Raw genomic sequence first — 17,091 nt, forward strand, 5'->3', positions numbered from 1 at the left:
GAACTTTTATTCATGGCGTGTAAAGAGATGATATTTTCCTCAGCGAAGGAAATTTGAAGTGAAAAGTAAAAAGATTTGGCCCTGAGAGCAAAAATCGCTCCTGTCCCTCACTGAAGGACCGGAGCTTGAATTCCAATTTCGCATTATCCTTGCAAGATTTAAGTGGTTTCGCGATTTGAGGTCGTCAAGGGAAGTATGTTTTGCCCGTTGAATATAACTTAAGTACATCACAATGAAGAAAATCGGCCTAAGTAACAAGTTCGCCCCTGTCCCTCTCCAAGGGACCAAGGTGACTGGCTAGGACGCTCCCGTCCCTCTCCAAGGGACCAGAGCGATTTTCCCTCAAGACAAGATTCGGGCAAGAGAAAAACAAGTTTTACGTTTGAGGTGGGTGGAGGAAGACACAATCGATCCGTTGAAGATAATTTTCGAAGCTAGCAAAGGACGAATTGGCTTGTAATTGCAAAAGTGCTCCCGTCCCTCACTGAAGGACCGGAGCTTGAATTTCAAATTTGCACTGTTCTTGCAGGATCAAGACAATTTTATGATTTGAAGAGACCAAGGAAAACATGATTTATCCATTGAATATAATTTGGAAGGCTAACAAAGGACGGATAAGCTTGGATTTGCAAAATAGCTCCTGTCCCTCACCAAGGGACCAGGGCGAAAATGCTTTAAAGTGCACTCATTTCAAAGATCGAATAAATTGAACTCGAAATTCTAAGTAAAAATGCCATCTTGGACGTCAAAAATGAGGTCTTGGACGTAAAAAACAAGAAGTGTGAGGTCTAGAATGAGATCGCTCCTGTCCCTCACCAAGGGACGAGAGCGATCTTGTTAATAGCCATTATTTTTCATGATTGGGCGCCAAATATCCTTCAAATTACATTAAATGCCAGATTCGATAAAACCTTGAAATATTTTTGGTATTTAATAAAAGCGCATGGTATTTAATAATTAATTTTGAGCCTAAAAAATCGAATTTTCTAATTATAGAGGCATTTAAAATTAATTATTATTATTTTAAAAAAATAAAATAAAATTGGAGCACTTGGGGTATTATTTAATGTTTTTATCAAGTCGGCCTCTTCTTTTATTAATTTTTATTTATCTTTTGGCCTATTTTTCCAAGTCGGCCGATGGAAATAAAATGGTGAGCGCTCTATATATTTGAGGCATGTTTTTCATTATTCAAATCATTCACTCATCATTTCAAGTGCGATTTGGAAGAGCAATTTGAGGAGCGAATTTCTACCAAGAGTGGGGACTAAGAAGGGCGAAATTCATCTTGAAGGCTATTGGAGAGGCGTATTTCTTGCTAGATTGGAGGATAAATTCCAGATGTTTTGAAGGTATTTGAAGGCGAATTTCCAGATCTTGAAGAAGCTAGTGGAAGATGGAGTTCTTTTCCAAGCTAAAGGGGGCGCATTTTGCTAAAGGGAGTCTTGATCTACATTTTGCCTAGCGAATTCTCCTATTTTTGCATCATTTTTTAGAATTAATTCCCAAGTGGAGGTATGGCGTAATCTCCTTGGCACCATTTTTGAAGATTTAAATTTTGCTTTGAAAATCCTAAATTAGGAAATGATAACTCAAGATTTTATCATGAGGTTTCCTAAATTAAAATCTTGAATCTTCCTTTTAAAGTTTAATTTTTAGATTTCAAGATATATTACTTATTTTGAAATGTTGTGTAGGTATCAAGATGGCGACTCCAAGCTCGAAAGATCTACAAGTCGGAAGACTCTCCTCAAGGACGATCAAGCAAGGACAAGGACGATCAAGCGAGGACAAGGACGACCTTCTTCGATCCAGCCTAGCATCGACAAGGACGGCCTTCTTTCGACTAACGTCATCAAGGGCGACCTCTTCCAATCCAGCATTCCAAGGCGAGGTACATCATCATCCTGCAAATCAAGGACACAAGAAGTTAGAACAAGGGTTCGTTGAAGAAGCAGATAATTTCAGAAGAGTTAATTAAAGCTAGCTTCTCAACAACATCAAGTTGAATATTTACCAAGTTACAAGTGTCAGACGAGGTGGCATCCTAGTCATCACTTCTCCAGTCAGTGTGGTCCACCTCAACATGTCCAGATTCAATGTACCTAACCCATGGAAGGTGGCACAAACTCCGATGTACCTACCCCGCCTATCCATTGGTCGATTTTTCCAGAGAGGACATGTGTCCAAGCTATACAATTTTATCATTGGTCAAGCATTAAATGTTATGTAATGGTTTTAACAAACCCTAATTAGGGTTTTTATTATTGAATCCTGGCCATTGATCTCAAATTGATCTTAGCCATCGAATTGTATTGTGGGCACTATATAAGCCCTGGCATTTCATTTTGTAAAGGGAATTAGCAATAGTTAGATAATAGTTAGAGAGTTGAAAATAGTTAGAAGATAGAAATAGAATAGTAACTAGAGTAGAGTAGAGAGAGAAGGCAAAGATTGTTGCCAAGATGTTGTTGTAAAAGACTTGTAACTTCATTAAAGAAATGGTGAAATTTATGGGTCGATTCGACAATTTGCATGGTCTTTATACTTCTCGTATTTGATTTCATGTTATTAGATGAGTGGAAGAAATGTGCTTGATTGATGGTGGAATTCGTACATCCATACTACTAGCAGTTTGTTGATTGCAGACTTGCCTTGCGTAGTTAACTGGAATCATTCAGCTTAAGCCTAACTTCAATTGTCGCTTCTTCATTGATATGCATCAACCTGATGGTGTCTATGTCTGCAGTGATGATTTGAACATCATAAAGCTTTCCTTCGAAGATCGCACTAGCCTTGTGGAGATGGTCCTGCGATGTCAAAACAAGACCTAGTTAGAATTCCATCAAAGATCATTCATTGCTCTTACATTCTTAGTATTAGGATTAGATCCTTTCCTCGCCCTCATCTTTTTTCCCTTTTTTCAAATCTAAACTAGTAAAATCCTGTGTCCAGCAATATTCAAAGCAAATCAGAGGTTCAGGCATCAAATGTAAGTCCCCTTGTGATTCCAGCAAATCACATCATACCACAAAGAGCTTATCCACACGTAGAGACCCTACATAAAAGAACATTGGAGTCACCCTGATTGATCCTTTTTGCGACATCTTCAGCAATCAGAGACTTTATTCAAGAGAGGATAAGGTACCCTTGGGTATTTTATTCTGTGTATGATTGTGTACAAAATACACGTCAACAGAATTGGCGCTAGAAGGAGGGCGGATCATTGGCATGACCGCGACATATGTTTGAACAACTGATCCTATCAATCCGCAAGGAGTTATCGAAGAGCTTTTTACCCTCCTCCACGCTCGACAGAATTGAAGGAGCGAATACGAACTCTTGAATCCAAGGAAGATTAGTGGAAAGCTTTTTCTCAAACACTCGTGATCGTTGGATCGTCAGTTGGACTTGCGCAAAAAGGAATCAAGCTGGAACCAATTGAACGTTCAAGTTGAATCCGAGATATTCAAGGTCTCTCTTATTCCAGAAAATCCAAAAAAAAAAAGTGAAAAATAGAAAATCCAAAAAAAGTGAAAATAGAAAATCAAAAAAAATCAAAAAATCAAAAAAGAAAGGATTTCTCAATGGAGCGGCAACAGTTTCACGAGGAGCAACAAGTTGATTTTCCTGAACTTTGGTGGAGATTAGATACACAACTTTATCCACAAAGATTGTCCGAGTTCGCAAGACCAGGGCAGTGTCGAGTCCACAAGACAGAGGAACATGATGAAATGCATTGCTTGAAGTACTTATCAAGGATGGAATCGACAGCGCACGAAAAAATCTTCTTTTGGGATGTCCCAAGGCCAGAGACAGAAGAGGGCAACTTTAGTGTCCCAGAGAGCAAAGATCCTCTTCTAAGCTTCATATGGATGATCGAGAGTCAGCTCATTTTGAATGGAGAAATGCGTCTTGAAAACATATTGCTACCATTGTGGTGTAGAATTCACAACTCACCTCACTCTGAATTTACTTGCTCAATATGTGAAATGGCTATCAATCAAGTCAGAAACCAGTTTGGAATGCCAACTTTGTCCGAGGAAGAATGCATTATGAACAGATCTTGGGGTGCACATCTCGCAGCCGAATTTAGGAGAACCTATGAACAAGACATCGTTCCAGCATCTGAATGTGAGAAGGATCAATTGTACGTTGACGATACAAATGCACCTGAGGAACAATGTATTACAATGGATAGCTCGCCATGCCTTGCACCTGAAAAAGAATACCATGAAACAAAAGTTGAAGAATCAGTTGAAAATACTCAAGCAATGATAAAGGAAGATCCAGGAGTTGAACAAGCAATTAAAGAAGACGACTCATTCCTTGAAAAATTCTCACTTATGCTACAAAAGGAAATCCTTGAGGTTGAACTACAGGAGGTTTCAAATGGCCTCATTGAAGAAGACAATCAAGTTGAGATATTGAATGAAGAATCACAGATCATCGTAAGTGAGCCCAGGTATGAAGAACAATTCAAAGGGGCGCTTGAAGATTTCATCACTCTCGTAATATTTGAGGAAGCATTGAAGGATCTTGTAGAGGAAGTACAAATGGAATCACTGCCAAAATTTTTTCAAGATAAGCAAGTTACTGTGAGTGATATAATCCATCATCAGCTCCGACCTCCCGAGACTATACTTGAAGACGAGACATCACCTGAGATTATCTTTGATCGACTAGAGGAGATGTTTGAAGTTCAATCCATCAAGGAGACTCTCATTTTTGAAGATATGCTAACAAAATTTCATGAAGATGCCTGGTTTATGCAAGATATCTTAGTGAAAACAAAGAATCTTGAGCTATTCGAAGGGGCGCTGAGCTTGTTTCAAGAGGAACTTCCTAATCAAGATCAACATGTTGTGGATGCTCGTGGAATAGTTCATCATCAATGGCGACCTCCTGAAGCAGCTGGTGACTTCAGTTCCAACAATACAGTGCCGTCTGAGCCTGAAATACGCCAGGTTGTCTCTTTCCTTAATCCTAGCCTTGAAAGTTATTATGATTTTGATTATGGGGATTTTGGGAAAACAACTTGTATCTGGATTGATCATGGTCCTAACGAATTACCTCAGTTGATCATTTTGAGTGAAAACTTGCCTGAGTATGAGAGATGCATGGTGAGAGTTTGCCTTTCTGTATTTAAGGATGAATTTGCCCGATTGAGAACCATCACGTTTGCCATGCTCCTGTTGCACAACCTGAGAAATCATGTAAAGTCATGTATATATTTTGCTTCTTTGAGTCGTGTCGAGTCTAAGACTCTTGTATATAGGCTTAGAGTAGGTTTTTTTTTCGTGTTTTTAGATTAGAGGTCTTTTGAGCCTTGTTCTTAATTTGCCTTGAGTCATTTGACTCATGATCTAGTGTGGCTCAGGTAGTTTAGTTGTTTGCCTCCTTTAGATAGTTTGCTTTTGGTGTGCGTTTTAGTTTAGTTTGCTTTGAGTCGGTTTGTCGGTCGGTTTGCTTTAGTTTAGGTGTCTTGAGTGGGAGCCTTCATCTTGTGAGAAAGGTGTTTGTGTTGTTGCTCACACACTGGCAACATCCTGGATCTTATGTTAGACTCATTTCTTAGATATCTATTCATGAAGTGCTTGGAATCCGAGGCTGTTCCTCTTCAGCTTTATCATCTGATCAGGACCTGTATTTGACTTGGAAGGGAATCATTTTCTGTGTCTTGATGCCGACATCTGTTGATTACTATATCTTCACACATTAATAGACTCCGAGTCATTATGGTTTTCAGGCAAAGCTGTGATTGGTGAAAAATCTAAAATCTGGCTTCAGCACCACCGCAATCCTCAAACCCTAGTAAGCTTTACTGCTTACGAGCCAAAGGAATTGACGGAGTGAAAAAGCAATATCAAAAGAAAAAAAATGAGAAAATGAAAGAGAAAAAAGAAAAAAAAAAAATGAAATGAAATGAAATATCAAAATTGGCTAAGGGGAATATGCGAGTAACTCCATCGAGGCTATAGACGCTTGGCTGGCAATGGAGCAATATTCGTGAGCTTGCGGCGATAACCTCATTGGGACTATGGACGTCTGACTGGCAGTGTTGGCAATCAAAGGATGAAGGATTGAAGACAAAAGTAAAAAATCGCTCCTATCCCTCACCCAGGGTCCAGGGCGAAAATCTCCTAAAGACACTTTCCTTCTTAAAATCAAGTGAATTAAATTCAAGACTCCAATTGAAAATGCCACTTTAGATGCTTAGATGAAGTTTTGGCGATTAAAAATGAAGAATGCAAGGTTTAAATTGCAAGTTCGCTCCTGTCCCTCTCCAAGGGACCAAGGCGAGGTTATTGGCATTCTTTATTTTTACCCTATTTCAACATTGATATCCTCTAAAAATCGCATTAGATGCCAAAATTGCCAACTTCGAAATATTTGGAAAAATTAATTAAATTGGCATTTAATAAAAGACACATTGACATTTAATGAATTAATTTTGAGCCTTAGAAAATCGAATTTTTATTATAAAGGCATTTAAAATTAATTTTTGTGAAATTAAAATTAAAAATGGAGCGCTTGGAGGCTTATTTTTATTTATTTTATTAAGTCGGCCTCTTGTTTTTGCAATTTTTTTTTTTTTTTTGGCCTATTTTGCCAAGTCGGCCTATAGGGAGTAAGGTGGTGAGCGCCCTATATATTAGGGGTGTTTTGATCGAGTTTAATCCATCATTCACTCATCACTTCAAGTGTGAATTTGGAGAGCAAGAGGAGGTGCGAAAGCTGGTCTAGTTGGAGCGAATTTGTCCTAAGTATTGAAGACTAAAGGTGGTGGAGTTGATGCTTGTGAAGACTAAGGGAGGCGCATTTTGCTAAAGGGAGTTTTGATCCGCATTTTGCCTAGCGAATTCTCCTATTTTTGCATCATTTCTTAGAGTTAATTCTCAAGGGAGGTATGGCGAAATCACCTTGACACCATTATTGAAGATTCGAATTTTTGCACTTTGTTTTGAAAATTCTAAGTTTGATGTAGCTAATTAGGAAATGATAACTCAAGATTTATCATGAAGTTTCCTAATTAAAATCTTAAATCTTCCTTTCTACTTTATATTTCTACGTCTTAAGGTATGTTGCTCATTATGAAATGTTGTGTAGGTGTCAAGATGGCGACTCCAAAGGCAGGAGCATCTACTAGTCGTCCGGCTCTCATGAAGAAAGATCAAAGGAATGAAGAATTGGAGACCAAGATCATGTCAAAGTGGAGCAATATTGGAGATACCAACTTGGGAAACTTCAGTGTCAAGAAGTTTCGAGAGGTCCCTTACATTGGCAAGCCATCACCTGCCGCAAGGAGAATAATTGAAAGTGGCATCATCAAGGCGGCCGGTTTCCCTCCAGCGGTCCAGTGTCATGAGCTAATGATCGAGTGTGCCTGCCACTATGACTCACAATCAAGATCAATCGTATCCAAGGAAGGGAACACTTTGGCTTACCTTTCAGAGGAGGCTATAAGTGAAGCTCTCCATCTCCCAGAGCATAAAGATATGATTTACAAAAGCCTAGAAGGAGCCAGGTCAATGTATGAAGATGATCCAAACACTTGCTTGAGCATCATTAATAAGAATTGGTTACTCAAAATTCGTCCTCGCTTGAGCAAGATTCCCAACGCACCACATAGGATCGACTTCCAAGAGGAGTACAGAGATTTGATAACTTTGCTCAATCGAGTTACAGGGGCTCCTCAAGCCTTCTACTTTGAGAAGTGGATGTTCTACTTCATCCAAGTGATAGTTCAAGGGAAAAGAACGATTCATTGGGCTAGAATTATTAGCCATTGCCTGGATGTGCAGTTAAGAAGACTAAAGCCTACCAAGTCATTCCACATGAGCTCATACATCATATATGCCTTGATCAGGAGTTTCGAATATGCAGGACTACCTCACAGAGGAGTGATCGGAAGAGGACCCGGAGAGGTGAGAGTTTGTGACTCTTGTGTTCATTTGCATCATCCACCTGGAAGCGACTACAAGTTAGTCAATGATACCTTCACAATGAACGTCACTAGGATATTGCAAGGCGGGATTCAAAATCGACTATCTTCAGATGCACAAGAATTTGTAAAAAGGCATGGTGCTTGGTTCATCCAGTTTCAAAAATTTACTTATATCAGAGTTCATGGGTGTCCTTCGCCTCCCTATATGTTGCCGAGGTATCCGATAGACAGGATAGTGCTACTTGAGGTGACTAGGCAGTTGGCAGCTTATGCGAAGGCATTCAGACACAGGCATGGAAGTGGAATTCCCGTGCCCATCATATTGGGGAATTCAGTTGAAGTATGTCCTAACGCTCAAGCCTTGGATGATGCAGAGAGGGAATTGGCTTTATATTCATTCACGTTCTTTGCCTTGAGGGAGAATTTCAATCCTCATGTTTATATGGAAGAGACAGCTGGTAGGAAGTACAAGCACGAATTTCAGGTAGAGGACTTTTGGATGAATCTCTTAAGTGATTTAGAAGTGAAAAGAAAGATGCATTCGAGATTACCTTTAGATTTAATCAAGAAATGCAAAGTTTACAGAGTGGCCAATCAAGCTCAGGACAGTGGCAGACATCTCTAGTCATCCTATGACAGAGAGGACAAAGCAATGAAGATAGATTGGAACCAGCCTGAGGTTTTGGACTTGAGAGCTTTGATGGCTCCAGTTTTGTCATGTACTCGTAGATGGGTGGATGTACAACATCAAAAGTTAAGAGAACAGAATGTACCAACGACTTTTACTTTGGAGGAAAGACCAGAAGAAGGAGGAGCAAGCGCAAGTGAAGACAATTCTCATCCTAGAGGCGCGAAGAGGAAAGAAAGACCTGAGAAAAGGGAACCCTCCAAGAAGAAGCAAGAGGCCAATCGAGATCGCTCATCAGGCACATCTTCTCGACATGAAAAAAGGACAAGTCAAGTTGAAGAACAAGAGAAGACGGTGCCTGAGGTTGATGAGTCTATGGAGTCAATGGTACAGAATGATAAACCTAGAAAGGGGAAGGCACCTCAGCATTCGTCAAGTCGATCTCCCCAAGTCAATGAGCTACATGAAGACAAGAATGATGATGAAGTGACATCTCCTCTCCGAGAAAACGAACCCTTGCCTAAAGAAATACAAGTTAGAGAGACAAGATCTGCCATTCCAGATTGGTTGAAGGAGAGACTGACAAGGGTGATTGTGATTGAGGATGAAGATGATGTAATTGACTTAGAGAGCCTCATAGGGAATTCTCAAGAAGTAACAGAGAGGAGGAAGGCCACCAAGATGTCCAAGATGATCACAGATGAGACAGGGTCCAGGAAGTTGCAGATAGCTACACCAATAGTGGACAAGTATGAAGGCGAAATCCTTGCAGATGAGTATGATGTGGAAACGTTTGAACTTGGTCCACTCACTGCAGAGAAGGCACTGGATGAGGCAACCGATTCATTTGAGGCACTTAAAGACAAGCTTAAGGAAGAAATGGAAAAGAATAGAAAGCTTGAGAGAGGGGTCGGTGCTTGGAGAGGCTACTTTAGCCATCTCAATCAGCCCTTAGGACGTCAGGATCCACCAGTGTCTCCTGTGCAAGCACTTCCCCTTGAATCAGTTGGCGAGGCAGCGAGAGTCAAGAGCTTGGTTCAGCTTATGAGCTCTTGGATTAACAAATCCCACACAGTTGCCGTTGAATTTACAACAAGAATGATGCAGACAATCCACCGAGCTATCCAGGTCCTTGAGATCGTCCACAACCTGATGATAACGGTAGCCGCTTTCGCTCACACTAGAGATGTTATCATTCCTGTTCTGCAAGTGATCAGGCAAACACCAAGGAAGATCCTAACACAAGAAAAGATAATGGATGGAGGAGCTCATAATTTACTCCAATGGTCAACTCTACTTCAGATGAAGGAGGTTCTTTTCGAGGACATCAGCACCAAATGCAATCAAGTTGAGGGCGTCATTCATCCAATTCAGGATAAGGTGTTTGAAGTGTTATGTACCATTCTCGGCAGGAGGATCGAAGTTGAGACAGATGTGGACCTTCAAGAGTTGGAAGAAAGAGTCAAAGTCATCTTTTGCAAAGATAAGAATGTCATCACAGATGAACAACGAGATCAAATGTTCGCTACCATGCTCTTGATTGAGAAGATCAAAGAACTCGAACCTGGATGGGATACGGCTCTTCTCAAGGCCTTTGATCAGGTTATTCACTTAGAGGAACGAATGAGGAATCTTCCCGAGATTCCTATTGCTGAGATTGAAGGAATTGTGTCCAGATTCATTGCATATGCTAAGAAAGAACATTGGAAGGGGAATAAGGTTCTAGAAGAAAGGTTGTTATAAAATGATGTGGCATCTTAATTATCATTGGTCTATGTTCCCTCGATTTTTTGTGCCAATTAAATATTTGGTTATGCATTTAATAATGTTCAACTAAAAAGGGAACTTTTTGTAACAAACCCTAATTAGGGTTTAGGTGTCAAAATCTCAGCCGTTGATCTTCTTTTGATCTGGGCCGTTCATTGTAATTGAGGATGCTATATATACCCTCACTCATTTTCATTTTGTCATTAGATGTTAGAGATAAGCAGTTAGAAATTAGAAAATTAGAGCTTTTTGGAGAGAAGAAAGTTATTTTGTAGTAAGATTGAGCATTGAAGAAAGAATTTCAAGCAATTGTTGTCTATTTTGGCTTTGAGATCAATAAAATATTGAAGTTATGGTGTTTTATTGCAATTCTTGTGGCTATCTTCATGGTTGTTTACTTTATTGAATCATTCTCAGTCAAAGTAGTATTTAAGTTTGAAGGACTAAGTGTTGGGCTTGATCTTTGGTGAGATTCACGTTCCAAACCACTAGCTTCTTACTGATTGTAAGGACGCCTTGTGTGGTCAACTGGAGATATCTAGATTGCTTGAACCTTCAATCATTATTGAACTATTGATATGTACCTTCATGGTAGTGTCTATGATTCTTGATGATTTGAAAAATCACTAATCAACTTAGAAGATCGCATCAATTCCAGTAGAGTTGTAATTCCTTGGCAATACTGAAATTGGTAGAATCTTACCGAGGCTAGCCTACATTGAGTCATTCTTAGGATTAGATTAGAATCCATCTCTTGTAAACCCTATCTTTTGATCATTTTGAAAACCTGTTAATTTTAGGAAAATTCTGTTCCTACAACTCGAAAACGTAAGGCCCCTTGAAGAAACAGCATTTACAACGACCACTGGTGCTTATCCACACGTAGAGATCCTACAACGAAGAACCTTGAAGTCACCCTGATTGATCCTATCTCGCGATATCTTCAGCATTCAGAGGTTTTACTCAAGAGAGGATAAGGTACCCTTGGGTATTTTATTTTGTGTTTGATAGTGTACAAAATACACGTCAACAGTACCCTAGATATTTTATTTTGTGTTCGCATGTGCATAAAAAACACATCAACAGGTCCTTCACTCACACGGCAACCCTCATCTAGTCAAGCATAGAATCAATGCACTCATACACCTCTCCAAGGTTAGGTGCATCGCCATCCCCATATCTGATGACTTGGAATACAGGAGAAATGATGGAGACAATGTATTTTGCATCAGTCCAAAATACATCACTCTTGACTATCTCCTTCACCCTTCTCCCCTGCTTTGTCTTGGCTTCGCCCCACCTATTCCACTTTGTTGCCATAACCATGAGTTGCAATGCCTCTTGCAACTCAATCATTCTCTCCAAGAGAATGAAATAGGATGCAAATCTAGTCTCAACTGGTTTCAAGAACTCCTTCGTGAAGGTCCTAAAGAGTGCATGTGAAGTGTGGTGCTTGTAGCTAAACATCTGCACATCTCTCGCATCGCTGACCACTCCTATAATGCCTTCATCTTCTCCATCAAAATATTGATCTTGGAATAGCTCTTATCCAAGATCATGCTCCTCAATTTCATCTCACCTGGTGACAGATATGATGGTCCTCCCTTCGCCACCATAGGCATCAGCTCCCTATAATAACGAGACCGTGTAACATGAAATGGGATGCCATTGACAAAGAAGAACCTGCCAATGTACTCATCTATTTCATCCTTCAGTTGCACATTAAACATATCGGCTATGGGATTAGTTTGCAACTGCTCTATCATCCGGAATGCCCCAAAGTTTGTCGATCTCAATTCTGCATTCTATATTTTGGCTTGTTCCAAAAACTTACATGGATCCACACCTTTTCCTCTCCAAAAAAGGAAGTGTGCATTCACTCTAGTGATGCTACCAAACCATGTAAGACCACAAATGTTGCATTGCCACTTTCTTGTTCCTCTGCCTACACTTGATGTGCCTTGTATTTTTGAAGCAAACTGTTTTAGAGGAGATTTAGGATCATAAGGACCCTTGGCATACTATGCCAACAACTCTGAAGGGCAACCTTTACTAGCTGGTGCACTCGCCATGGAAGGGCTCCAAGATCAGCCCCATGGTCACCCCCCTCAGCCTCTAGTTCAAAATTTGAATCATTTCCACAATGAGAATGGATTTCCATCTCATCCTCACTCATGTCATGAGAGCTCATTGTGATAGTGACACTGCATTTCACAAAATAAAAATAAAAATAAATTCAGCCTAGTTTAACAAATAATAAATTTAAAATTTCAATTTTGAAAACAAAATTTTATACTTATTATTAAAAATTTGATGTTAAATCTTGAGGGGATTCATCCATAATTTTGCCCTTAAGATTCAACATCAAATCTGATTTTGAAATGAATGAAAAAAAAAAAAAACAAGATTAAACAACCAAAAAAATGAAAATCAAAAAATAAAACAAACAAAAAACAAGAAAAAACCTACCTTGTGCTTGAAAAATCTCTCCAAAATGTTGTAGAATCATCTTCCTCTTCTTCTTGCTCCTTCTCACTCCTCTCACACTTGCAATCACTCTTTCACTCCTTCAATCAGACTTCTCCATGTTTTTTCTCCTCTTCAGCGTGCTGGAAAAAAATCAGATTTAAAAATGTGAATGAAATCACTAAATTTGGTGGTTTTGTGTTGCATTGGGGGAAGGGGTGGGGCCCAGGTCAAATTAGGGTTACCCCCCAATCCCCCAAAATCACTCATATTTTTAAAAAATTAAAATTAAAATGTGTTTTTCCGTTGCGGACGGGAGACTCTTGGGCGTCTCCCCGCCTCTTGACTTTTGGGCGTCGCCAAGACGTATCCACGTCTCTAGTGGGATGGCAGTGGCAAGACGACGAGAGACACGACGTCCCCATCTCCCTGTCTTGGAGACGTCCCCGTCTCGAAAACGCGGGCCTAAGAGGGGGGAAATGCATTTTCATGATATACTGCATAAAATTAAAAAATTAAAAATTAAATTCAAATATAAAAGAATATAATTAAATATAATTCATTAAAATTTAATTAAGTTAATGAATGGTCAAAAGACATGGAAGGAAAAGTTGTGACACCCTCAACAATGAGATATAAAATGAAGAAGAGAACCTTATTTGAGAGGGGGATAATTTGGGAATCAGAAGTGCAGATCTGATTTAAATAAGATGTGTAGATCTGATTGTGAAAGCTTGTGTCCCTTTCAAAGGGCAGAAATAATGAAGAGTTGCACTCTTTCAAAGGGAGCTAATGGTGAAAGAGTGTGTCTCTTGCCAAAAGGCATACATGATGAAGAGGTGTGACCTCTCCCTCACATTGAGAGATATAAAGGAAAGGAATCAAAGCATCCAGTGACATCACCATGGATTGGATCAGATCAGAACTGTTAACAGTAGCATCTTTGTTCTTGGTGGTATGCTTGGGGATGTGCTGAATATGTATGCTTAATATATGAAGCCTGATAATGTTGTTATGCAGAATTTAGTAGTAATATTAATATAGACTGCAATATATATGACAGTCATACTTAATTTCATATATATTCATGAGAAGTTAGTAATACTTATAGTCCAAATCATGTTATTACTGTCAGTATTTAAGAAGATGGGATTGAGTTGTTTCCAAGAGGGGCAGTGTAAATCCAGCCAATAGGATGATTCCCAAGATAGGGTAGGGATCAGCGTCCCATAAACCTCAAGGGCATAGTCCCAAGATAGGTTAAGGGCTTGAATTTGTAAACTTTGAGGGAGCCTCTTGAGTTTGGTATCTATGCGCTTGGCAACATAGTCATCTCCTCCTTCCTTAAAACTGGAGTAGTAACAAGGATTGAACTTTGCATTAAGAATTATCGATGATACAATTAATTATCTAATAATAGAATTAATTGCCTAGTATGGTGGATTGACAATTTATTCGTGAATAATTGATAAATTATTTAAAACTATGGAATATCACACATTTGAGGAAAGAGCTAAAAAATAGAGTTGTCTCCTAATCAATTTAGTTTAAGTCATAAGTATATTGAAATAAATTAATAACTGTTATAACAGGCCTAAACTTAGTAGGGGACATTACACAATTCTACATGTTAATTCTCGAAAAGGCAAACTGTAGAAGACATCGAGGGAGATCTTAAAATCTTAAAACTAGAAACGGATACACCAAAGTATGGTCCAAAAGAAATAAATAGTGATAAGGGATATAGTTTCAAGTATGCTTGCTCGCTATTCCAACATTAAGCCTCAATTTATATAAAACAGTAAAGTTCACTGAAACATTCAACATCAATTTGCAAGTAGTTTTCTGAAAGTGATAAAAAATGCAGAACATAAAAAATAATTCCATTCACATCCACCAGCAAAGGATGACATCAGTTGCCACTTCATTGACAATGACGATGCCAGTTTTCTATTCCCTTTTTAGGGTTTCATCTTTTAACAAAAAATTTTGCCTCACTTTTTCTTTATGACTAGTTTGGTCTATGAGTTTGCCCAGGGCATATCCCAGATGATGTGAGGCATAACCAATTTGTCCAATTAACAATCTGGATACACCCTAGGCAAACTTGTCCCTAAAATGAGATGTGAACCCATTCAAACTGAGTATAGGGGCCAGGATAGACAAACCTGATAACATATGTAAGCTATACTATCGTGCATAAAGAGCGGAATCATTCTACTGTATTTACTTTAGGTTGTAGTTCATTGTTTTTAAATCTAAGTATTTGGTATATGTATTGTCCCCACTATGTGAATGATATGTTGTCAATTTGTTATTGTAATGCTATTTCCCTACAACGCCTAAGATTGATATTGAGGCAAAAAAGAATTCCATGAGGACTTCAAACTTCAAAGTTGTCTACGAATGATTTCATTAAGATATCCTACTACTTATATATTATGTTGCAAATTTTTTAAAAGGTAATTTCAGTGGTTGGTGGTTTTATTGTGGGTCTTACGAAAGGTTACATGAATCTATTATTTAGAAGTATGTGCATTACTTTCCCAACCTTCTCTCCTTAGTCTATGATCAGTTGGAGACTTATGGAGGTCATGTGTTTCAACACAAAATTTATATTCAACTTGATACCAAGCCATTCAGACCAAAAAGAAATAGTCTACTGAAATTTCAAATAGTAAATTCCATGTACAACAGGTAGGAGGTTATTTAACATATTTAAGATCTGATTCCACAACACTAATCAATACCCTAGCAAATCAACTCTATCACATAAATTGATTCTTTATTTTGTCAATAAGCAGAATTAATTATATCAGCCTGAACTTTCAATAATTGATCTTTAACAAGCTTTCCCAAAAATTGTCTGAATTTACTATCCCATATCTTTTCATGCAAAATATGGTCATGCACAGTGCCTACATGATACACATATACAACTTTAAATAGACACCAATTTCTTGAAAGTGTTTTGAAAGTTTCAAAATGCAATTTCTTCGATCTTCATAAGTAAGATAAATACTTCCAGAAGTGGGATAACAGGTTCTCCTCATGAAAAATGCAGGGTGCTCATTTTGAAAGTGAACACAAAGGTGTCTCTTTGTTATTTGCTAGTTTTGGGAATGTTGGTATCCTGAATTTCTGATATATTCAATGGCTAAGTAGATCCTAGCCATGTGTGTAAAATAACAAATCATTAAAAGCATGTTGATGGTTCAGTCTAACTGGCTAGAAAGGCATTATTTTCACTTTGTAGCTAGTAGATGTATTATAATACACATACAACATTCTCATTCATAACTGCATATGAATAATCACTCTAAACACTAAAATACAGAGTACCATCAAAGAAAACTACCATTTTCTATTGCAATCTAAATGTTTTAATCTTCACAACTTATAATTACGACTCAGTTCTTCCCAAAACCCTTTCAAATTACTCCCATCATATGATAAACTGTGATCCCATTCGAGCCATGTGTAAAATAACACATCATTATAACTATGTTGAAGGTTCAGTCTAATTAGCTTGAAAGGCATTGCTTTAACTTTGTAACTAGCAGATGTCTTATAATAAACATTGAACATTCTCATTCATAACTGCATATAGGAGAAACAAATTCCAAAAACAAATGTTAACTTTAATTGTTTAATTGCATTTCTACCATTTCATAAATGAATCCATTTAGTGTGGAACGTGACTACAGGAGAAACAAATCCGAAATTAAATTTAGACATTTATTTGGATAATATTGTTTCTTTTCAAACAGGAGACTCCTTATCAAGCATCAAATTGATGCTTGTCAAGCAAACATAGTCCTTTTTCAAGAAACAAAATTATCATATCCTCAGGCCATCAATTTTTTTAGCAAATGGCCATGTTGTGACATTTTCACACATCACAACATTGCAAATGGGGACCCCCTCTTTTCGCTGAATAAACCAAGTCTTTTGTGGTCAATGTCATCTACCGACCCTAAGGAATGAGTTATAAGGTCTTGTTGATGTGGATTCTGGCCTTTGGAGGTGATGAAATGCCTAAGTATGGAATGGATTTTAAAGAGTATACAGCCCAGACAGGGTACAGTCTTTAATATTATCATCAAGTTAAGAATTAGGGTTTTGATGTATTGAGAAATGCATTGTGCTTATTGCTTTATCCTTCCAACTTTGCATTTTGTTAACTATGACCGTGATTGATACTTGTGCTTCACAATGTTTCCTTGTCTTTGTCAAGTACATTGCAAGGACCAAGACTTTGGACACTGAGAAGAGGACATCG

The 17,091-nt window shown here is 38.4% G+C and overlaps 1 protein-coding gene across 1 annotated transcript in view; it reads right to left on the reverse strand.

Moving 5' to 3' along the window:
• LOC131030431 (replication factor C subunit 1) overlaps window positions 1-17,091 on the reverse strand; it is a 150,232-nt gene that overhangs the window by 9,695 nt on the left and 123,446 nt on the right. The window contains exon 21 of the mRNA XM_059219860.1: window positions 12,486-12,514. Coding sequence (XP_059075843.1) covers window positions 12,486-12,514 — 29 coding nt within the window. The remainder of the gene's footprint in view (window positions 1-12,485; window positions 12,515-17,091) is intronic.

Source organism: Cryptomeria japonica, chromosome 4 (genome assembly GCF_030272615.1).
Source record: "Cryptomeria japonica chromosome 4, Sugi_1.0, whole genome shotgun sequence".
Classification (NCBI taxonomy): domain Eukaryota; kingdom Viridiplantae; phylum Streptophyta; class Pinopsida; order Cupressales; family Cupressaceae; genus Cryptomeria; species Cryptomeria japonica.